General features: G+C 29.1%; 1 protein-coding gene across 10 annotated transcripts in view; it reads left to right on the top strand.

Moving 5' to 3' along the window:
* LOC129911934 (RNA-binding protein Musashi homolog Rbp6) overlaps nt 1–24,854 on the top strand; it is a 103,710-nt gene that overhangs the window by 38,081 nt on the left and 40,775 nt on the right. For all 10 annotated transcript variants that reach the window (XM_055989959.1, XM_055989965.1, XM_055989968.1 and 7 more), the window contains 4 exons: nt 2,581–2,662; nt 5,091–5,175; nt 6,973–7,014; nt 14,831–14,923. In XM_055989959.1, the coding sequence (XP_055845934.1) occupies nt 2,581–2,662; nt 5,091–5,175; nt 6,973–7,014; nt 14,831–14,923 (302 nt within the window). The remainder of the gene's footprint in view (nt 1–2,580; nt 2,663–5,090; nt 5,176–6,972; nt 7,015–14,830; nt 14,924–24,854) is intronic.

The following is a 24,854-nucleotide window of genomic DNA, read 5'->3' on the forward strand; positions in this document are numbered from 1 at the left end:
TCTTAAACTGATGCAGCTGAGTTAAAATTTTTGAATGCATTTGATAGCAGGGTTATTCAAGGTTCCGTAACAAAAGAAAAAAAATGAGAAAAATTAAGATTTGTAGTCACGGCATATGAAAAACCGTCACAGGGTGACCATTTTTTCGACTTTTTTTCAAATCCCATAACTCCCAAAATATATGTTATTTTTCTGATAACTGTCACCACCTACCCTATCTACCGTTTTCGTTTCGACGTTAACTTTTGGGACACCCTGTATAATACCATAGCCTATTTTTGCTAATTTTGAAAATCTCCATTTCGCGATTTGACCTTGAAATCGCGACAAGCGGACATGAGATTTTTCTAGACTTTTGAGATATGTTATAGAATGGCAAAAGGAAGATATTGAGCAAAAAAAAATTCTATTAACATTCATTCCGAGATTTACCCCTTTTTTCTCCTTATTTGACTGTATTATCTAACATTATGGTTATTTGTAGAAATTAATCATTATTTTGTTTGTTTGTTTGTGGAGTTTGCAATTTAATCGGTGATTGGAATAAACTCCTCAACATTTTTATAAAATCAAATATTGCACCCAAAAACGAATAAATTCTCCAAAAACGAGACCTATTTAGCTATCGGTTAGTTATTGACGATTATTGAGAAAATAAAATAAAAAAAAAAACACAATTCCAATTTCGGGAATCGAACCTCGGACACCCGAGTAAGAGGCAACTACTAAATCACCTAGACTGACACGACTTCTAAGGATACGAAAACTTTTATTTATATAAACTATTTAGTACAGGTAAAGTAGGCATTTAAAAAAGAAAAAATTGTTACACTCATGAAACTTGGCAAAAAGTTTGCTTTTGGGATAAGAACCAAGTACAAAAAAAGTCTATAAAAAAATTTGGGTGGAAGGGTGTTTTTTCGCGGACAAGAGGGAGGGAGTGAAGGTCAAAAATATACTGAAAAAAATTGTTTGTCGAATATCAATATATGACACATGTTTTCAGGGTATTTTTTGATGCTGAACCTAATGACATGATCCATTTTATTTTTGGTTTTGATGACAAATTAAACATTAAAATATAAGTCAGCTGTTATGATACCTTTCTCTACAAAACGTGATAGGTCTCCGCCCGTATATTTTAAAACCTCATTTTTGTAACACCGTGTAGTTTTAAAAACTTAATGAATCCCTTGTCCCTGCTTTATCTTAAACCTACATCCCGAATTTTATCAATGAAGCATGTTTTTCACATGGGTTTCGGTTATATTTTACCTGTTGAAGTTAAAAAACAAGCACCCTTGTTATTATCGGCAATAACTTTTCTTAGAGCAGTATTGACTTTATTTTTATGTCATTAGGTTCAGCATCAAAAGATACCTTGAAAACATGTGTCATATGTTGATATTCGACAAACAATTTTTTTCAGTATATTTTTGACCTTCACTCCTTCCTCTTGTCCGCGAAAAAACACCCTTCCACCCAAATTTTTTTATAGACTTTTTTTGTACTTGGTTCTTATCCCAAAAGCAAACTTTTTGCCAAGTTTCATGAGTGTAACAATTTTTTTTTTATTTCTTGATTTTATGTACTATTTTACCTGTACTAATTTAGGAAATTTTGAATCAGAATTCACTTAAAATAGCTTTAAATATTCTCAAACTGTAAAACGATTATCATCGATTCGATTATCGTTTTCAAAACTACGGAATGACCCCCCTGATTATGTCGTATTTTTTCAAGGTTTTTTATAGCTTCCAACCCCTGAAACCGGATTATCAAAAATATTACTGACCATTTTTCGAAACAAAATATTTTGAAAAATAACTACCAAATTGGGATCTATAAAAAACACTAAAGTTTTGAAATATCGTACATTTAAACCTGTCAAAATTGTAATGTTCGTTTCGAGAGCAATGAAAATTGGTTATTCATTCGTCCGATAATGCTATAATATAAATTCAAAACAATGGTACCGTAAAACGGGGTTACTTTGTGACGGACAAATGACTTTATTCCAGCCCAGTTTACATTCCATTTCATTTTACCAATAATTTTACTTAAAACATGAAATTTCTTTGAATGTACAGTGGTGCTGGAATTTTTTTCCAATCATGTGTTTCCTGACATTGTTTGTATCGATCGTTAAAATGATTCATCATTGAAATTCAAATTTTGAAATAAAAATGGTAGGTTCGAAAAATTTCATTTGGAACAGAAATAGTATATACAAAATTTAAAAAAAATTCAAAGTAGGTACGTTTTATTTCAAGCGAAATATCAGAAAATCCATAAATAAATCCTTTTTCTATGAGCTTATTTTTAGAAAGTCGTAAGTGGGGTTACTTTGTGCCACACTTTTGAGAATGAGGTAGAGATTTTTTGAAAATTTTAAGATTTGAACTGTTAATACTTTAAGAATAAACTGGCATGCTTAGTTTTTCTAAGAGAAAAGAGTATGTTGCGAAAAATAACAAAATCTGGCACAAAGTCACCCCAGTTTACGGTATTTTTTTTACTAGGTATTCAAAACTTCAGTAACTTAAATTTAAAATTAATAATGTACCTTCTTCTTTTCAGAAAGCCTACGAGACTATTTCAGCCGGTTTGGTGAGATATCAGAAGCTATGGTGATGAAGGACCCTACGACGCGAAGGTCGAGGTGAGCTAGCGTGAAAGCATACCAAATAATTTTATGAATCACAAAACGATTTCAAATTTCTAATGCCATTTTTTTTTTACTGCAGGATAATTCAAAATCTGCTCAAAATGTGGTTTGTTTTATTTGAATTTGGAATGATCTTGCACATATTGAGTGGCTGACAAAACAAAATCTAATCTTTCTTTGACATATGTATGTATCTGCTACATTGCGAATTACAAAATTAAGGAATTTATTTATATATATTTTTCCGGCATTTGAATTGATTTCAAATTACCTTTTTTAATAATAGACCAGTGCCGATGCCTTCAAAAACATACAAAAAAATCATAGTAGGATGAAACCCATTGGAAAAGGAGGGGAATATGATAAGAATGAAAGGAAAAATAAATTACGGGCGAGCCGAGTTCGGAAAGTGGGTGGGTTGAGTTTTTAATGGTAAAAAATGGTATATCTCGATTTCCGGCAAAACTTCAAATCCTATAGAAAAAAGTTGTATGGCAAAGTTGTAGGTAATAAAAAGATCTACAACTTTTGTATCAACAATTTTTTCACATAACCTCAAAATTTATGTGAAAAATTCAAAAAACCGAGTTTTTGGTTTTTTATTTTTATCTTTTTCAAAAACAAAAATTTTTCTACGAAATTTGGTGAAAACTTACCTTATTATGTCTCAAATACACTGTAATTTATTTGATTTAAAATATTAATTTGTTCACCTTATTTTGACTTAATACCAAAAAAACACCCTAATTTTCAATCGAAAATTCACGTGTCAAAATATCAGCTTTTTTCAAAAAGTCGGTGGGTATTTCGTTCGTTAAAATGTCTATTTTCTGATGGTGTAAAAAACATTTTACATTAGTATACTATAGAACATGTTCTAGTAAGATTAAAAAAATGAAAAAAGCTTGAATTCGAAAAAAATTTGTATCATTGTTTACAATTTTGGCCTATTTATTCAAATTTACACTTTAATTACTCAAAAAACGTAAGATTAATCAATGTTACATGAAATCTTACGTTTTTTGAGTAATTAAAGTGTAAATTTGAACAAATAGGCCAAAATTGTAAACAATGATAAAATTTTTTTTTCGAAATCAAGCTTTTTTCATTTTTTTAATTTTACTAGAACATGTTCTATAGTATACTAATGTAAAATGTTTTTTACACCATCAGAAAATAGACATTTTAACGAACGAAATACCCACCTACTTTTTGAAAAAAGCTGATATTTTGACACGTGAATTTTCGATTGAAAATTAGGGTGTTTTTTTGGTATTAAGTCAAAATAAGGTGAACAAATTAATATTTTAAATCAAATAAATTACAGTGTATTTGAGACATAATAAGGTAAGTTTTCACCAAATTTCGTAGAAAAATTTTTGTTTTTGAAAAAGATAAAAATAAAAAAAAAAAACTCGGTTTTTTGAATTTTTCACATAAATTTTGAGGTTATGTGAAAAAATTGTTGATACAAAAGCTGTAGATCTTTTTATTTACTACAACTTTGCTATACAACTTTTTTCTATAGGATTTGTAGTTTTGCCGGAAATCGAGATATACCATTTTTTACCATTAAAAACTCAACCCACCCACTTCCCGAACTCGGCTCGCCCGTAATTTATTTTTCCTTTAATTTTCATCATATTCACCTCCTTTTCCAATGGGTTTCATTCTACTATGATTTTTTTTGGTTTCAAAAATTATCGACCCTGGTCTATAATGTCATATTGCATCACAGATTCATAATTCCCATGAAGGAGCAAAGCCTAGTGACTAACAACTATCAACGATATTTATAAGCGTATAAATAATTTTCAAGAATGGAAGGGACCTTAAATTTACCGCCGAATCTTAACGACTTAGCGGAGATGCACTTTTTTATAACAATGACAATGATACTCTTGGCGGCTTTCTCAATTCCTCGCAAGAGCTAGTACCACAAAACAAAAATTTTCAATTTTTTAAAGTATTAGAAGCTGGGAATCGAACCTAGACCTCTGGCATCATAGTCCATCGCGTTGACCATAGTGCCACGGGGTACTACGATGAAATGCTATTAACTATTTAAGCAACAGCTATTTTAAGGCATTCAAACCTAGATATTTTTTTCCTTTAGCAGTAAAATTTCTGAATGTCATTCAGATTTGTTTGTTTAACTGCAAAAAAATGGTTTTCATAATTATATATAAATGTATGTACCTACCTATAAATTTGGTTCCCCAATAACCAATATCTTCGATCGTTATTGATGTTCTTGACAATTTATGAGTCACAACTCACAATGAAGTGGCAATATGAAGACTTCGCCAAATTCTTTAATTACCTTGCTAGTTGTTTATGAAATTTTTGTATCATGCATTTTAGGTGAAATCTAATAAATTAAATTTTTTTAAGAATGTATTTTGCTTTCTTTTCATTTCAGGGGCTTTGGATTTGTAACATTCAGTGATCCAGCTAGTGTAGATAAAGTCTTAGCTCAGGGTACACACGAACTAGATGGTAAAAAGGTAAGACACAATGATGATGTAACATATTATATACTTATAATTTAATAAGTTTCTAATGATGATAGTTTTTTATACATAGGCGGCTCTTCCTGAACTTTCACGGAATACCAAAGTTAGTTAAAGTTTTGGAAATTTCGAAGAACTCCTGTGACACCTTGCTATAATCAATTCTAATGGTGTATTACCATCTGTTTAAGGGAATGCTTAAAACTTAACACGTGACATAAGCATACAAAATTAAATATTGTGGCGACACAAGTCACTCATGCGAAACCCTATGGAGGAGCAAGACCTAGTGACTAACAACTCTGATCCACTTTTGTGTTGCAAAGCAGAAATGCAATTTTCTATGACAATGATACTCTTAGAGGCTTTGTTAATTCCTTGCAAGAGGTAGTACACCTAAAACAAATCTTTTTATTTTTATTTAGTTGAGGCTAGGAATTGAACCCAGACCTTTGGTGTCATATTAGATTGCACTAACCATTGCGTCACTGACATATGTTTGGTATGTTGGATCAAAGGATCACACCCACAGTGCATGGGGCCAGTACCAGCATTTCAAGTTCTTAAGTTCTGCTCACAGTCAATGTATGTAGTTCAATAGGTCCTAATAGTTTTCCAAATAAGTTCTGTTTAAATTCACAATAAAAACAAATAAAAACAAATACTATATTAAAAACTTGTAGCATATCAATTGTTTAATAATTGTACAAATATTTGTTCAGAGGAAAGTTCAACAAATAAAAAAAAAATCTTATTTCATAATGATTATCGAACATCATCAAAATGTACATATACTTGTGCATTGCATATAAAATTTATTTAAAAATTCAAAAATAACGTCATTTTTAATTGTATTTATAATTGTATTTACATATTATGAACCTGCCTATACATATACACAAATCGTTTGTGTATATACCATTTTATGCCCATCATATGTACTAGGATTTTTTAAACAAAAATACACAAATAGTTGTGTTTTGATAAATCGTCTGATATGAGCATGTAATTTGTTCGTACAAGTCAAAGCTCTGACATTTGACAGCAGCTTCTCGAAACCTTAAACCCAAAACTTGTCTAACAGAACAAGTAAATAAAACGTTTCATTTAAGCCCTTTAATTTATTTATGAACGCATAACATGTTTGAAACAATATTTATTTGTTAAAAATAAATATTTGGTGACATCAGTTAAAGTTTTTTTTTTTAGTATCAGAATATTTTTGAAATGCTCTTTCGAATCATGGATATAGCATCTTCTTCATTTAGATCCTTAACTCAACATATCAAATTATAAGCAACATTATAGACTTTCAACTTCCTTTGGTAAATAAGCAATTCAAGAAAAGAAAATTCGGAAATTCTGATGATTTTTTAATTTGAACAAATTATAGGTACCTAGTTAATCATAGATTTTATTGTTTTATCTAAGTTCTGATCAATACATCGATACCTTCCCGTAAGAATGTATTAAGCGACATTTTTAAAATTGTTCAGAAAACGCAAAAAACAAAATTATATTGTGTGGAAGTGTATGGGCTGCACGATTTTATTTTCTCTCTAGTTTCATTTGTATACATGAAAGAACAACCAAAATGGTACCAAAACGTGGCGCTTAACTTATAGTACATTTCCACATCAAAAAGTCATTTTCGAAAAAAATGTCGCTTAATACATTCTTACGGGAAGGTATCGACATTATAATAAAATTAATATATTTTAATTGCAAAATACTTACTATTTTAGTTTGATTATTATTATGTACACTAAACATTTCTTCTTGTTTTTCCAGATTGATCCTAAGGTTGCCTTTCCTAGACGTGCACACCCTAAGGTAATTATACCCAAAATCCCAAAGCATTTAAACAGTTTTTGTACATCCTCTTAAATACCTTTTGAATTTTAATTTAATGTCTGAAAAAGTAAGCAATCAAATCCATCGAAAACAAGTTTATGTATAAACAATTGAAACAAAAATGTTATTTTCATTACATATTCAGCACTTAACATTTTTCAGGGACTGGTAAATGTGTGCATTTGGTGTTTTTTTTTTATTTGAATATTTTTATTACTTTGGTATACCTATCTTAAATTAAATCGATATTTATTAATTTTATTAAATAATTTTCTTTTGCACATATAATAGTGGTAATAATTAAAATCAAATTAAGTGATCCGTTATTGAGGTATTGCTAGTATTGGACAAAAGTATGGTTTTTGATTTGATAAATGATGCAGTCTAAAAAAAAGTAAAAAAATATTTGAAATTTAATAAATACTTTATTCTACTAAATCGTTAAACAAAAAAAAATTTTGCTTTCACATGCTTCTTCTTTTATCATTATGCGCTCTTTTTTTACAGATTTATTTTTGTTACTTTAATTTGGGGTAGTGTTAATTATAGATATCAAATAACTATTAAAAACTGAACTTTTTCTATTAGTAGGTGTGAATAATAATAACTTTATCCGTGAAAATTATGAAAAAAGTAGGTATATTTATCTGAAAAAAATATTTAAGCAACACTACTCCCCAAACTATACATAGTAATTAATCAAATCAATTCTACACTCAGCAGGAAAAAAAATGAAGTAATAACAATGAGTACCTGTTATGTAAAAGTGATCCATAAACGAAAACAAATTAACTACTTTGTTTATTTTTTAATTTATAAAATATTAAGATGATGAAAATTCAAATTATGTAACTGGCTGTTCCAATTCGATAGCTCAAACCTTTTTGGAGGTCAAAGTAGGTACGTGAAGTACAAAGGGGGTTATCTGTTTCCGGCAAAAAAAAAAGAAAAACATTTCCAGTGAGAACTTTTGGCGCTCTCTCCTTTCTGTGCCGAAGGCGCATGATCTACATAGATGCTATAAAGTTTAATTTCTCGTATACAATAATAATAACTGTAGCAAAATTTTCAATATTTTCAAAATGTAAATTCAACATAAAGTCACAACGAAACATCCCCAAACAAAAAAAAAAAATAACTTAATAAATAACTTTACTTGCAAAACATAAATTTATTTACAGTTCATTAACTTTAAAGTTTGGATTGGGTAACAAAAAATCCTGCGCATGTGTGTATTTATGTTTTCTACGCACTTTTTGTGTACGTCCCGTGCATGTAACATAATTTTGAGTTATGGGTTCGAACCATTAGTCTTTATATGTACTAATATTCAAAGATAATACCTTTTTATCATGACTTTTTTTAAAGTTGTGTATGCTGAAAATTGTTCCTTAATGAAAATACCAAAAGCAAGAATTGCAGTTAAATTCTAACCAAGTTAATGAAAATATTTAGCTTTTAATGTCTGGAAAGGAACAAATTTGAGTTAATTATATCAAACTAAAGAAGGCTTGTAATTTGTTAAGAACTTTTTTGCTCGATAGTCTCTATTCGAATTTCAATAAAAAAAGGACTTGCGCAATGCTATTATTGCTTTTATTTATATGTCCACCCCCGCTTTCACGGTGGATTTTTGTTTGACGCTGGAACACAAAGTTTGTTTTTGGCATTTCTCCACCATTTAGTCGGTATACAACATTTCCAGTAATGTTCCCCTCAGAGTAAAAAAAAAAAAAAATTGTTTCACCGTCATAGCATTGTCGTCACAAGGCTGGGATTTTTCCAATTCGATTCAGTCTAGATTCAATAACCAGAATATAGAGTTAGTGGTTGCTTTTCCAAGTAATTTTTTGGCATTGTGTGAAGGAATTTTTCTGCAAACTTGTGTCTCATATCAAAAGAAGCGTCATAACCAGGCCCGGATGAGAAAAGCCACTTTTTTCTTTAGTAAGCATTCGCTATAAAGCTTTCTACGAGTCAGCATCGATTGTGCCGTCCTGTTTGAATATAATAATTATTGTTTAGACTAGGCATTTCAAAACCAAGTTTAACAAATTATTTAAGACTTTGCGAGTGTCTAAAGGACAGTTAAAAAGTATTTTCTGTGCGTACTAATCGGAATTTTAATTTATCGTAAAAAAAATCAAAATCCTTGTATGTATAATAGCGTCACATACAATAAGAAAGAGAAACAAATATTTTTATGAGCGCTTAGTTTCGATTGGATTTTGGAAAGCTCAAAGAAAAAGTAAAAAATTTATATGACAATTACAATTTAACAAAAGTGTGTGCTAAGGACGTTTAAGAAAAGTTACAAACATTTCAGCAAGGAAAATCGATTTTTCCAGTGAAAGTCTAACGACTTATCTTTTAATTCCTCGGGAGTAAATAGAAAGAATACAAAATTTCACACTTTGGAGTTAACCTGTTTTACGTTAAACAGCCCGCGGAGATTTTTCAATCTCCAACGCAGGCTGTTAAAGCAATCAGTCCACCAGCGTTAGCTAACCCGTCGATTCCAAAAAAACTAATTGTAAGTATAGAAAAAATGTTGTATACTAATACTTATATAGATTATATTTTCAAAACACACAATTATGTAGGTACATATATGTGCCTATCTGAATAGTTCTATGAACTTGCGAAGTGAAAACAAACTTTTTCTCAGGTAAAATAAAATGGATGGACTTATGTAACAATTGATAAGAGACATTCATAAAACTTAAATTAAAAAAAAACTGAGCGCGAAAAAACTTGTTTTGAGAATTTGTTGTTTACAGATTTTGAAATTCTAATAATTATTAATAAAAACTTATTAATTATTTTTGAAAAGAGCTAAAAATTAATTTTGAGTAAAATTACAGCTATGTATACCTATCTAATATCTATGTAGGTATCTATAAATCTTCCGAATTTTGTATGTGTGTGGGTTTGTCTGTGTACAGTTTTTGTGTGTACATAAATTAGATTTTTTCACTTCCAAACAACGATTTTAACATTTTCAGATACTATATTGTATTAAGTAACAACAATTTTCAATTGAATTGTATGAACATTTTAATTCTATACAGTTCTCAATTTTATTTTCCATAGATACAGTTTTAATTTGATTTTTTTTTATACATATACATATATTTGAAATGTTTGCGTTGCACAAAATGGAAGTTATTTAATGAATAATTGCTTTCATTTATGTTATTAATAATTCACTCTTCAAAAAAAAGTCAAATACGATTTCTTTAGAAGACCCGCTAAGAAAAAAAAATTAAAAAAATCTCAACAAATTAATTAAATCTTAATGTTCCTACACTTTCTTCATAACCATTTGTTATTTCGATAAAAAAAAGATATAAAATTTATTTATGATTTAATTTGATGATATTAATACATTTTTAGTTTATTCAAAATCTTATGACAAAGTAAATTTGATTGTATATTTTTATTTTGAACATTTATATTTTCTATTTGAATTAAACTTAACTAGATAATTCACCAGTTTTTAATGATATTTATTAATAGACTTTCATGAAACATTGTAGTTAATTGATTGGTTAAAAGCGCATATCGGGGCTCAAGGTACATACATGCTTGTTGTAAATCAAATATTAAAATACAATGTGTTCCTTATATAATTTTTTACCGTTTTAATGCAACTGCATTGTATTTTAAGTCAAATTCTAAGTAGGTAGTTGTTACAAAACGCATTTTCATTATTATTGCAATAAAAATTAAAGCTGATTTTGAAGCATTCTTAATGCCCAGTTAAATATAAAATTAACTTCTGGCCACAGACAGTGCCTCTGCGCGTAAGATTAGGCCCAATTGTCCCAAGCTTCAACAGAAGTATTATTATAGCTATATATGAAATATGATTTGGATTTTCACATAAACATTTTGTTCATCGTATTTGTTTTGTATTTTAAAATTGAGCTTATTTTCATATCGTTTGAAACCAACAACAGCTTGTATGGGCCCACATAGAAAACCCATTTCACGAAATCTTGATAATAAAATAACTTAGTTCTTTAAATTGAAATCCCTTTACAATGACCATGGTCTTATCATTTTTATTTCCGCCATTATAGCCATCGGAGTCTTAAGATTAAGCATGTCAGAAAGAAAGTTAACGACTCTGCATTTTTTAACCCACCTTGTAGCTAACAAGTTTAATACAATTTGCAAACAGAGTATACTATTTATGGCAGGGTGCATGAATTTTTAACGTTAAAATTTGAAAGTAAAATTCAATATTAATAGGAGTTAAATTTTTAATGAGAGTTGAATAAGAAATAAACAAAGATGAGTTTACATTGAACCAAATTTGGTAGTCAAGTAAATGGAAGGCAAGTAGATTTGAAGGAAGGGTGATCAATATTCGGGCAAAATCTCCCATCCGTTGTTTAGACGAATATATTGTTATATTCAAGAAGTTTTGTCATTTTGAAGAATTTAATGAAAAAATATTCGTTGCATATAAATTGGCTAGCAGTGGAGACAATTTTGTGATTTCGAAGTTAAACACATATACACTGCACAGCACATATACATATGTGCCTTCATAGCAAGCTGAGACTTGCGCACTTGCGAATTGCTATTTGGTCCTCATCTTGGATCTTAGATTTTTTTTAATACCTACCTTGGTTTTTGTGGATGTTAGAGAAGAGCTTGTGAGGAACTACTATACAAAAATTAATTTGCTATCAATAACAATTAAATATTGTTAAAATTATAAAAATAAATAGGTACTTATAAAAAGAAAGCTTATAGCCACAATATGGAAAGTTTGATTGGCTTAAAATTTTGTAATTTTTGGATTTCAATAAAGAAAAGAATTTAAATATTTGTCACCGGAAAACGGTGGTATTTTACTATCATATCTGCAGTTTAAAAAGTAAAATGCTCCAAGAGGTCGCACGAACTAGCTCCCAGATTTTAAGTTGATTAAGTTTTTATATTTTTTTGTGTTTTTTATTGAGATCCAATAAAAGAAAAATTGATTTCTTTTATTAGGATGCATTTAAGAAAAAATATCGTAATCGAGCGGCTTAGAAAAATCATTATTTTATAAACAGTGGATTTAACATCTTAAATTTTATAGTACCGTATAGTGTAGTTTTAATTTTGATAATTTTGTAACATGTATCTTCGTATAAGTTGTATAAGTTGCAGAAGTTTTGTGAAATGGTCAAAACTCCACATAACTAGTAATTATAATAATAAAATAATTTTGTTTTCAAAATGTAAACGTTTTTTTTTTCAACAAATTTGTAGATATGTTTAAAATATGAATATTCAAAATGAATTATTGGCTTGGTTTGAAACCGACTGCTAGCTCTCCTCAGTATTGCTTGACTTTGAAGACAAAATAAATTAGTTAAACACAACTGCAATAATACTGAAGAAATTATAAGCCTTCAGGTATGACATAATGATTTGGTTTAGCCAAAACTGAGAAATATTGGAAGAAGTTGCTTTGTTTGTTTTTTTTTTTTTGTTCCTAATCTATAAGAAGTATGAAGAAGTATGATTACATAAGCTATAGTTACCTCCTTTTGACAAAATGTGGCTTAGTTGCGAAAGTTAACATTTTTCTTGCTAGCTCAATTAAAAAAAAAAAAGTTGCTAGTCATAGGTTGTTTTTAATAAACGGCGGAAATATACTATAGTATAATCGTATTTCTGCTTAGTTGCATTAATAAACACACCAATTCTGTAGAATGTTTGCAGGCGTGCGTAAGTACAATCAATTTTCAGCAGCCACTGAATATTCATAAACGTCAGAAAAAATAAAAAAATACCTCGGAATGAGTTTTGTTTAGTAAGGGTTGAGCAAAAATATATTTCCTTTTTCAGTTCTGGAAAATATTTATTTTTTTTAATAACACCGAAAATTTGTTAACCGTGTTACATTTATATTTAATAAGCTATGTGTTACAATATTTCTCTGTAGGGAAATCAATTTTTTTTTTTTTTTTTTCAATTAATTTTAACAATAAAATTTGAACCCCTCGAAATGGCAATTGTTTGTTGTTTTTGTAGGAATCACAAGTAAGAAGATAACATTTTAAAGAGCCACCCATTATCATTATCTCAAAAATTACTATTTTGAGATTTTCACAATAAAATTCAAATTTTTGAAAAGTATGAAAAAACAAAACATTTTTTGCACCAACTTAGCTAACAGTTTTATTTCATAATTTTTTTTTACAATACTTACATTTATTAACAATAAAAACATCGAATCAAGAGTCAAATAAATTTGTTTGCCAGTTCTGCAGCCATCAATTTTGGCTGCGCAATCTGCCTGAAGTTGACGACATAATGACGTTTTTGAACAGCAGGTGCCTAATGCAGTTGGACTAAGTTTATACAATCGACGATCTGACCTTATGAACACGTCTAAAGCAGGCCTAAGTTAGGCAGACGTTCATAAAAACACCCATGCTTTCACGGCGAAAATAACATTCTAATAAAAAAGGAATCTGTATTATATAAGCGGATTTCTGCCTTCACAAAATATGCGGACAAATTTTCTTAACAAAGCATATAAAAAGCCATAAATCAAATTAAAATTAAAAAAAAAAAATTAAAGCTGCCAATCACCATCAGGTTGATTGGCAGCAGATTAAATATTACCCCAGGGGCCCCAACGAAATTAATCGGTTTTTTAAAGAAAAATTATATATTATTCTAGGGCCCCAAAATAATGTTACTTGAATAATCTTAGTAACCAACGAATGATACATCAAGAGCCCCAAAACAAACAAAAAAGTAGGGCGTATACGTACTTTTTTATATGTTCTTATTTTCTATATTAATCGATGAAAGGCGGCTCGTGACTCGTCCTCACGCTCCGCCTCAGCCTGATAGTAGTGTGGTATGGATTACATAATTTCATCTTAAAAGCCAAATCAGATGACGCCAAGTCCAACTTAAGACAGCTACATGTGTATAGTAGAGTCAGCAGTTCAGGGTGATATACTGTTAAACGATTTGTCTTTTGAAGCAGAGATCCAAGATTCAAATAGGAACCAAGACAGCCCAATACTTTTTTTTAACCCTTCCCTTTCGTCCGTGCATCTCGTCTGTTCGTCCATCTGTATACATCGAGCACCCTTGCGATGGAGTTTCTTGAAATTCTGTATATAAGAAATATTTGACTGTTAACAGTCGAATTGTTTTTTCCTGAACACCGTTTATTTTTAATAAACTATATGGAGTCTCGATTTATTCGGGAAAATATGCGTCAAGACAAGGTGTAATGGTCATCTTCTGATAAGCCCAACCATTACATCGGGGCGAAACGCATATATGAACACTTTTATGCTGGTTTTTTTATATTTTTTATATTTTCATGATTTTAAATCATATTTATTAAAATCTGTATATAAATTATTTTAAGTAATTACCAAGATCTATTTTTTTTTTTTTTTCTTATGATGTCTCGCATAATAGGCATGTCTCCCATATAACATTTTCGTTGAATCAATTTTGTTTTAAGTTTATAAAGGAAAAATTTTATTAGGGATATAATACTACCTATTACTTATTTTCAAAAATTAGTTTTTAATATTCATACTCTTGATCTTTAAGTAATAGATTATTCAACTTTCTACATGGTGGCCGAGTCTTTTTGGTTTAAATTTAATAATTATGCTTTGAGTTTTTTGGTTTTCCACGTTTGGCAAAAGAGTTTACCGATTTCATTATGGTTATTATATTTAAAAAAAATGGTTTTTCTATTTTTAAATCTTATAATCAAAACATTCTATAATATTTTTATTTTTTATTTCAGATGGTGACGAGGACGAAAAAAATATTTGTGGGAGGGCTGTCAGCTCCTACTACACTGGAAGACGTTAAAAGTTATTTTGAGCAGTTTGGCCCGGTGAGTTTATGAAAATTAAAATTTTCATTTTAGTTCTCAATAATAGCCTGTTTTCACTAGAACCCAAATAAGATAATTTCGCAAATTAGGTCAGTTCGAATCTCAAATTAAAAAAATTTCCTTTACGATTTGACATTCGAAATCAGATAATTTGCGAAATTATCACATTTTGGCTCTAGTGAAGACAGGTTTGAGATTTAACTACTTTCATATATATTAAAAAAAAAAAAGATTTTAAATATTTTGTTTAGATTGTAATCCAAAAAAAGTTTATTTCGGTCAAACCATTAATAATACCTTAGCTGGTATCCTGTTAGTTCGATATTTTCAAGATAATGCTTTTAAAAACTTACAACTTTCAAAATACATCGATTACAATTTTTTTTTGTGGGAAGCCTACTCGATTCGATATAAATGGTGATGCTCTGTTGAAATGGTTAAAGGGACTTAGCCTCAATATGTTCACAATCAATTTAATTTAGAGTCACCATTTAAAATAGTAAGATTGAAATCTTTGAATGTGATCTCTCTCATGTAATGGAGAGTAGGTATACATAATATTGGTGGTACATCAAAAAAGGCAAAACAAATTTTAAAAAATCTGAAAAGGAAGAAAACAAATTTTCATCGTTGGCCTCATATTAATTTGCAGGAATAAATTGAAACCTAGGTATAGCGACATTTTTTTTATTTCGCATTGAATAGATAGATTTTTTCTTGTCTCCATATCGCACCCTTAGTGCAAAAGAGCGATATTTAAAAAAATGACATTTTTGAGATAATGATGAGGAAATGTTGCTTTTTAAATTATCTTTCTTTTGAAGGGCTTGTTGTTAACGTAAACGAAAAATTCGAAAGATTATGACTGTTTTCATCCAATTCCTACTATATTAAAAGTCAAACTCTTTCCTAATTTAAACAATTTTAAAAAATAAATTTATTAAAACTACAAAATAAACATAATGGTTCTTGCAATAGAGCTTTGACATTATGGAAATTGCTGTCCCATGGAAAGTTATAGGGGAAAGTTTAGAGTCAGTATGTATTTTTCAGAAGCGTTTTCTCGAAATGAACTTTTTTGAGTTCTCGCTCTTTTGCACTGAGGGTGCGATATGTTGTGTGTATGAATGTATATATGTAAATATAAAATAAAAATAAAAATAAAAATAAAAATAAAAATAAAAATAAAAATAAAAATAAAAATAAAAATAAAAATAAAAATAAAAATAAAAATAAAAATAAAAATAAAAATAAAAATAAAAATAAAAATAAAAATAAAAATAAAAATAAAAATAAAAATAAAAATAAAAATAAAAATATATTAAAAAATGTTAGTTATTTGTATATTTTAATTTTATTTTAATTTAAAAATTTAATTTTTCACAACATTTAATTATTTTATATTGCGACGCTATTCGGTTTTTAAAAAACCATCATCGGCCTCAATTCTGCGACTTTAGTTGTTGGGTTGCCAAGATTATATTCTATGCAGTATTCTTGGCACCCCAACAACCAAAGCCGCAGAAATGAGCCCAATGATGTTTTTTTAAAAACCGAAACGCGTCGCAATATAAAATAATAATTAAATGTTGTGAAAAATTAAAATTAAATTTTTAAATTAAAATAAAATAGAATTAAAATATACAAATACATAACTAAAATTTTTTAATATATTTTTATTTTTATTTTATACCTATTTACACATATACCTACATACCTAGATAGATTTTGCCATCAGTTTTCTGTTTTAATCATTACCGTACACTGGTATATATTTTCTCTATTAGTTTAAATACTTTATTTTGAAATCCCTTAAAAGCTCATTACATTTTATTTGGAAAAAAATTAGAAAGCATTTATGTTCACTTATATTTTAATGTATGCATTCAAAAAAATTTACGTAAAATTATAAAAAGAAACTTCTACTTGCATTTTCATATACACATACGCATCAACACCTAAATATTATGTACATGAATAAACCGTTGTTGTTTTATGTATCCCAAATCATTGAATAAGAACAATTTACAATAAAAATTTTAAAGCAGGTTAACGACTCGGTCTCATTAGTTTCAAGAGTTTAGCAAACAGGAGATTCAAAACTCAACTGTACTCAATGGAGATGAAGACAAAAATTCTTGATGAAAATGGAATATTCATGTGTGTTTTCATCCCTTGAATGCTTCATTTGCACATACATAGACAGATGACTCATAAACCCTAAGCCTTTATATTAATAACGCGGTGGTGTTCTCAACGCTTTTATTAATTTACCATTAAACAAAGCATCATATTCTGGATGGAAGACTGAAAGATATTTTTCAGGGTTTTATAAATGATGAGCATTTATTTTAAAAAGCAAGTCAACACAATAGAACAGTAATTTATTCACTTATGTTTCTTTTTATTCAATGTATGTGCCTACTCGTATCTATAGGTACATAGAAAAAATTATTCAATGTCAAGAGATATGAGTTTAAAAAAATATTTCGTAAAAATTTACCAACATTAAATATAAAATACTTTAAGATAATATATACTTGGATTATATCTATATTCAATTATCCAAAAATATCTATATTCAATTACCCAAAAATACTTATGTAGGTCTCACACTAAGGAACCATATATTTTTATTTTTAATAGTAATAGGCTTGCGTCAATACTTTTTTTTATTTTTTCACTCTTCACAAACGAGGTATACGGGAAGTGGGGCAAAACCGTTTTTGTACTATGTTGTATGAAAAAAAAGTAAAATTGACAACACTTGCAATATAAAATATGTGCCTTTTAGTATGATCGATCACGTCTGTAAGTTTTAGCAAGTTCACTTGAGACGCCCAAGAGATACGGTAAATTTTGTGATTTTTCCTCAAATTGTTATCCTTCATGAGTCAGTTGTATTTTTAACACGAAAAAATTAAAATTTTTAACTTTTCCTTTTTTATAATAAAAAGTGAATATACAAAACTATTTTCTCCTATAGAAGGAGTCATAAAGATAAATTAAAATAAAAATAATCCAGAATATCAGATATGATATGACTGGGGCAAGACCGCAAATGGGCAAATTTGGAAGCTCTGGTAGCTTAAGAAAAGTAAAAAAAAAGGTTCACCGTTAAATCTTCCAAAAAACTTAGCGGCAGGCGCCAAATAACACTGTAAGGGCCAGTTGTGCAAATATTTAATCCGTGGTTCAGAAACTTTTATCTTCTGAATTCAGTGGTAAAATTGATTTTTATAGGTTGAAATAGCGTTGATCCACTGCTAATCCGCCGAAATCGGCGGGTTAAATTCCTGATCCGAGGGTGTACCACGTTTGTACAACAGGCACTAAGTGATAATTCTGATGGAGAATGGAGATGCTAATCCGCCGAAATCGGCGGGTTAAATTCCTGATCCGGGGGGAAAGCACGTTTGTACAACAGGCACTAAGTGATAATTCTGATGGAGAAGAATTTGCAGACTTTATTTGTACCCTCTACCAGCAACTTTTTTCTTGATCCAATCCAAAATATTGTTGAATTAAGTGCATAATGTGTACCAAATGGTACCATAAAGCCTGTAGCATTATTGTTCCACTTCAGATGCTTTGATGTAGTAAGCTTAGAACAAGCTATTATCTACGATCAGAGTGCAAGTTAACACACTCTATTTACATTTAAGAAAGCATTGAAAATAATGTCAAATTAATCATATTTAAGCTACCTCAATCAGCCTACTAAATTGTATACAAATAACAAATATTATATTACTTCAGCATCCGGAATATTGCAACTGATACCCCTGAGATGCAGTGCTCCAGAAGATGACATCACCTTCTGGATATCGATCAATCAGTTAGATATAAGTTAATTCAATAAATGTATTTCAGTCTTTAGCAGTCTTTAGTAGAGTCTTAAGTTATAAGCAACCCTTGTCTGGGTTATTTTAAATAAAGTATATTTTTTAAAAAACACTTAATGTATTCGTAGAATTAATTGGCGACCGTGACAGGACAACCACATAAAGATAACCAGAAAACGCAAAGTATGGTTTTATGTTGAGTTGTCACTGAGTGAAGTGAATCCACAATATAAAAAAATTCAGAAATAAAAAGTATGAAAATATTGTGTGATTAGTGGAAAAAGAAATAAGTATCCTTTGAAAAGGAGAAAAAAGTATGAAACAAAATTTAAAGTGAAAGTGAAAACAAATAAGTATCCTTTTGGAAAGGAGAAAAAATTATATAAACAAATTAGTGAAAAATTAAAAGTATCCTTCAAAAAAGGAGAAAATAAATAAAATAAGTGTATTTAAGATCAATAAAAAAAAGATCGCAAAGAAATATAATAGAGGTAGTTGTAAACAAAGGGAATTCAATCCCATGATAAATAATAAAAGTGATCAACAAAATTAAATTAATTAAATTAACTGGTGTGATAAGTGAACTTGAATATAATAAAAAATAATAACGTTTAAAAAAAAAAATATAAAAAATAATAATAAAAAAATAAAATAAAAATAGATAATAAATAAAAAATTATCTGAATACAAAAAGCAATACGAAACAAAAGAAAAACGTGCAAAGTGAACAAAAATAGTAATACAAAATTAAAAAAGGTTTTGTGTAAAATTAAAATATATTCAGTGCAGATAAACAGGAAATATAAAATTGCGAAATATATTATATAAAAAAAAAAAAAACAAAACAAAAATGAAAAATGATGCCAAATAGTGAACAACAACAATTGCAACAGCAACAACAACAACAACAACAACAACAGCAACAACAACAACGAAGAGCTCATTGAAAGAGTTGATAAAATTAAAAAAGTGTTTAAAGATCATGAAGACGACGTAAAAAATAATAACGTCTAAAAAGCAAAAAAAAAAATAATAATAATAGAATATTTAAGAAAAATATTTAATGTACCTATTCAGTGAAGTCAAGCTAAACAAAAAAAGTGGCAGTAAAAACAGTGAAGAATAAAAAAGAAGAAAACAGTGAAAGAAAGAGAGAGAAAGATAATACAAAATTATTATTATTATTATTCTACATATAGTGAAACAAGGACAGGAAAAAAAACTCAGTACTGAAGAAACCAGAGTGGAATAAACACCTGCAGCAGAAGTATAAAAATATATTTATTGTAAGTTGTTTATATTAAATAAAATAGATATAAGGAAAAATTATATTATTAAAGAAAGTTGAAAAAAAATTATATTATAAAAAAAGGGTTAAGTAATTTTGAAGAAAAAGAAAAGAAAGAAACATTAAAGAAAATTTTAAAAAAAATTATAAAATTAACATACTGGACGAACTACTCGACCAATTTCAAAAACTTAAAATTCACAACAAATCAAACACCAAAATGCCAGACGAAATTGAAAATGTAGTCGCTCGACTAATACAAGCAAATACTGCTACCCTTCAAGCAGAAATTTTGACATTAAAAAACACACTTCAAACTCTAACCAATTCAAACGTAGTGACTGAATATAAGACTCAAACAATTGACGACAACATAACATGTACGGAATGTTTAGACGTAATAAAATCGTTACCTGAGTTTTCAGGAATAAATATCAATTCATACGTTAGCTGGCGCGAAGCAGCTAACAATTCAATTTCCCTTTACATAAAAGGCAGTCGCAGATACTTTGCTGCCCTGACAATTTTACGTAACAAAATTACACACAGTGCAAATGACGTACTAACCAACCATGGTACAGTACTTAATTACGATGCGATAATCGCTAGACTCGACTTTGCTTACGCAGATAAGCGCCCTGCTCACATCATAGAGCAAGAATTAAGCATCCTTCGACAAGGAAGCATGACTATTATTGACTTTTACAATGAGGTAAACAAGAAGTTAACTCTTCTTATAAATAAAACAATAATGACTCACGGTACAGAGTCTTCTTTGACAAAGGAATTAAATTTGGCTAATCGTAGAAATGCCCTTAGAATATTTATAACTGGACTAAATGCTCCACTTTCGAACATATTGTTTTCCCTATCTCCGGATGATTTACCTAGTGCTTTAGCGAAAGCACAAGAATTAGAATCTAATAACATGAGAGCAAACTTCGCTTTGCAATTCGATCGTGCAAATTCAGCACATAATCATAATAAACAACATATCAGGCATAATAATAACAATTTGAGATTTCCTACACGGAATAATAATCAACAACCAAAATTTAATAATCCCGAACCAATGGAACTTGGAAGTTCTGCCCATAGGCCAATAACTTGGCACGATCAACGAAGATTCGAAAATCAAAAAAGAAATTATAACCCCTTCAATCAAAATCATGGAAATAATAATTTCCAAAATAATGCCAACCAGCCCAGATGGCAAAAACCGACGTACAATACGTATAACAACCCCCAAAGACCAGTATTTAAAAGAGAACGTGAAAATAGTTTGCAACAAAGTTTGCAAAAACCTCCCCAAAAAATGGAGAGAGTAAATAATATAAATGAGGAAGCTTTTTTAGATCAACGCCAGGACTACCCTTCCTTTACAGAAATGGTCCTCTCGGAAGAAAATTTAAAATCTTAATTGATACTGGAGCTACAAGTTGCTATTGTAGTCCAAATGTTTTAAAGTTTAAAGAAAAATTAATTATAAATAAAAGAGTGAAAACAATAAATGGTTATACTATAATAACACATTATTATAACGCCCTTATCTTTGACAGATATGTTAGGTTTTATGAAATAAATAACTTAGAAGCAGATTTATTAATAGGCTGTAATTTATTAAAAAATGCAGAAGTGAAAATAGATTTTGAGAAAAGAATCTTAGAATATAATGGTAAATGTGAAAAAATTTACATTCCTAAAGAAGAATGTAATTATTCATTAAAGAATAATAATTTAAGAGATACAAACTCTGGAACAAACCAGAACGATATTGATTACTTGAGAAATAAAGTAAAACATAAAATAGAGTCAATGCACTCAACCATTAATCTAAATGCTTTATTTAGAACAGATGTTAAAGCGGAAATTCGAACAATTGTTGAAACTCCTATATGGAGTAAACAATATCCATACCCTCTGTCCGTTAACACGTTTGTTAACAATGAAATAAAAAACTTATTAGAAAAAGGAATTATAAGACCAAGCAAGAGTCCTTATAATTCACCTATATGGGTTGTATCAAAGAAAGGTATCAATGAGAATGGTACACCTAAGCTTCGAATGGTTATAGATTACAAAAAAATTAATGAGAAAACCATATCAGATAAGTACCCCATACCGGATACAAATGTTATTTTATCAAATTTAGGGAAATCTAAATATTTCTCAACAATAGATTTAGAATCAGGTTTTCATCAAATTCAAATGCATGAAAAAGATACAGAGAAAACTGCATTTTCTGTAAATAATGGTAAATACGAATTTTTACGAATGCCCTTCGGCTTGAAAAATGCACCAAGCATATTTCAACGGGCAATGGATGATATTTTGAGAAAATACATAGGTAAATTCTGTCATGTATATATCGATGACATAATCGTTTACTCAAACAATAAAGATGAACACACAGAACATCTTAATAAAGTGATAGAAACATTAAAAGAAGCTAATATGAAGATTTCATTGGAGAAATCACAATTTTATAAAGAAGAAGTAGAATTTTTAGGGTATATTGTAGGACAAAACTGTATTAAAACAGATCCAAAAAAAATACAAACAATCTCAAGTTTCCCCATTCCAACAACATTAAGACAGCTAAGAAGTTTCTTAGGAATGACCGGATATTACCGGAAATTTATTCAAAATTACGCATCAATTGCGAAACCGTTAACAAAACATTTAGGCGGAGAAAACGGTACAATATCCCAGTATATGTCTAAAAAAACAATAATACGATTAGATCAAGACGGCATTGAAGCTTGCCAAAAACTTAAAGATTTATTAATAAATGTAGTAGAATTATCGCAACCAGACTTTAATAAAAAATTTATTTTAACTACTGACGCATCAAATGACGCTGTAGGCGGTGTATTATCACAGGATGGTAAACCCATCATTTTTATATCAAAAAAATTAGATAAAACAGAACGAAACTATGCAACCAATGAAAAAGAATTATATGCCATAGTGTATGCACTCAAAAATCTACGAAATTACCTTTACGGTGTGTCTGATCTAGAAATTCACACAGATCATCAACCTTTAACCTTTGCAGTTTCTACACGAAACCCGAATGCAAAATTGAAAAGATGGCATAATTTTATTGAAGAATACGCTCCAAAAATAGTTTATAAACCAGGTACTACAAATGTAGTTGCGGATGCCCTATCCAGGCAAAATTTAAACAATATTACTGATGATTCATCAACAGATGCAACTCAGCATTCTGCTGAAAGTAGCGATAACGAAGATATAAAAGAAACTTCGAGACCATTAAATCAATTTAAACAGCAAATCTTACTAAGCAAAAATACATTTACAATACATGAACAAGTTAAAAACTTTGGAAGGACTAGACATATAATAGAATACGATACATTAGAAAATCTAAAAACAATCTTGAAAGAATTCATTCAACCAGGAGTAGTAGCGATCTACTGCACACCAGAAGACTTATACGAAATAAAGAAAATGTTAAAAGAAACATTTAACAATCGATTTTTATACACAAAAATATTTCCTAATGACATAATAAATAAAGACGACCAAGCGATGATAATCGAACAGACACATAACAGAGCTCATAGAAATCATAGAGAAAATATAAAACAAATTTACAGTTCATACTACTGGCCACAAATGAAAAAACAGTTAAAAGAATTTGTCAGAAATTGTGAGATATGTAATAAAAACAAATATGACAGGCATCCACAAAAAATACAAATTGGCGAGGCTCCAATTCCGAAGAAAGAGGGGGAACACTTACATATAGATATATTTTTTGCACAAAATTTCAAATTTATAACATGTATAGATTCATACTCTAAATTTTTATTCATTAAAAGTATTGAAGATAAAACAAAATTAGATGAAAAGGTATTAGAATTACTTCAAGCTTTCCCTGAAGCAAAACACATAACAGTTGACAATGAACCAGGTTTCTCCACACTTCAATTCAAGACACTAATGCAAAGATTAGGAATAATTATTTATTATTGTGATCCACATCACAGTACTACAAATGGACAAGTTGAAAGAGTTCATTCGACTTTAATTGAAATAGCTAGATGCCTTAAAGAAGAATTCAGTTTGATAAGTGACTTAGAGTCAATATTTAGAGCTGCTCAACAGTACAATAAAACAATACATTCAGTGACGAATGAAAAACCTTACGAAATATTTTACAACAAAAAAACACATGATGACATACCTATAAGACTTTCAGAAGCACAAGGGAAAATGCTTCAGACACATAATAAAAAAAGAAATACTAAAGAGTACAAACCGAATCAAATCATTTATGAAAAAATTGCAGGATGTAGAAATAAGCTTCTACCTAGATATAAAAAACAAAAAATTAAAGAAGACTTAGGCAGGAATGTAGTTATACATAAGAAAAATAGAATTATACATAAGGACAATATTAAAACATAAAAACATTCTTTTACAGAAAATGAACATCTTAATTGCACTAACGACAATTACGATTGTATCATCAGAAGTTATTGATTATACTCGAGAAGACTACGTACTTATTAAAAATGGAAACGCAGGAATTTACGAGACTTATGGAGACATTTTTCATTTGACAAATGTAACTTACTATAAGACACTATTAGAAATCAATAGAAATATATTAAACGCAAAAGCAGAGTACAAAAACATACAATCTTATAATTCTTCCGTTTATGTCAAAATGAATGAAGACGTAGACATCGATCTTATTGAAATGCTATTAAGCCAGCTAGAAATAAAAAATGTAAGGAAAAGGAGAGGTATAAATGAACTAGGAACA

The sequence above is a fragment of the Episyrphus balteatus genome, chromosome 2 (genome assembly GCF_945859705.1).
Source record: "Episyrphus balteatus chromosome 2, idEpiBalt1.1, whole genome shotgun sequence".
NCBI lineage: Eukaryota > Metazoa > Arthropoda > Insecta > Diptera > Syrphidae > Episyrphus > Episyrphus balteatus.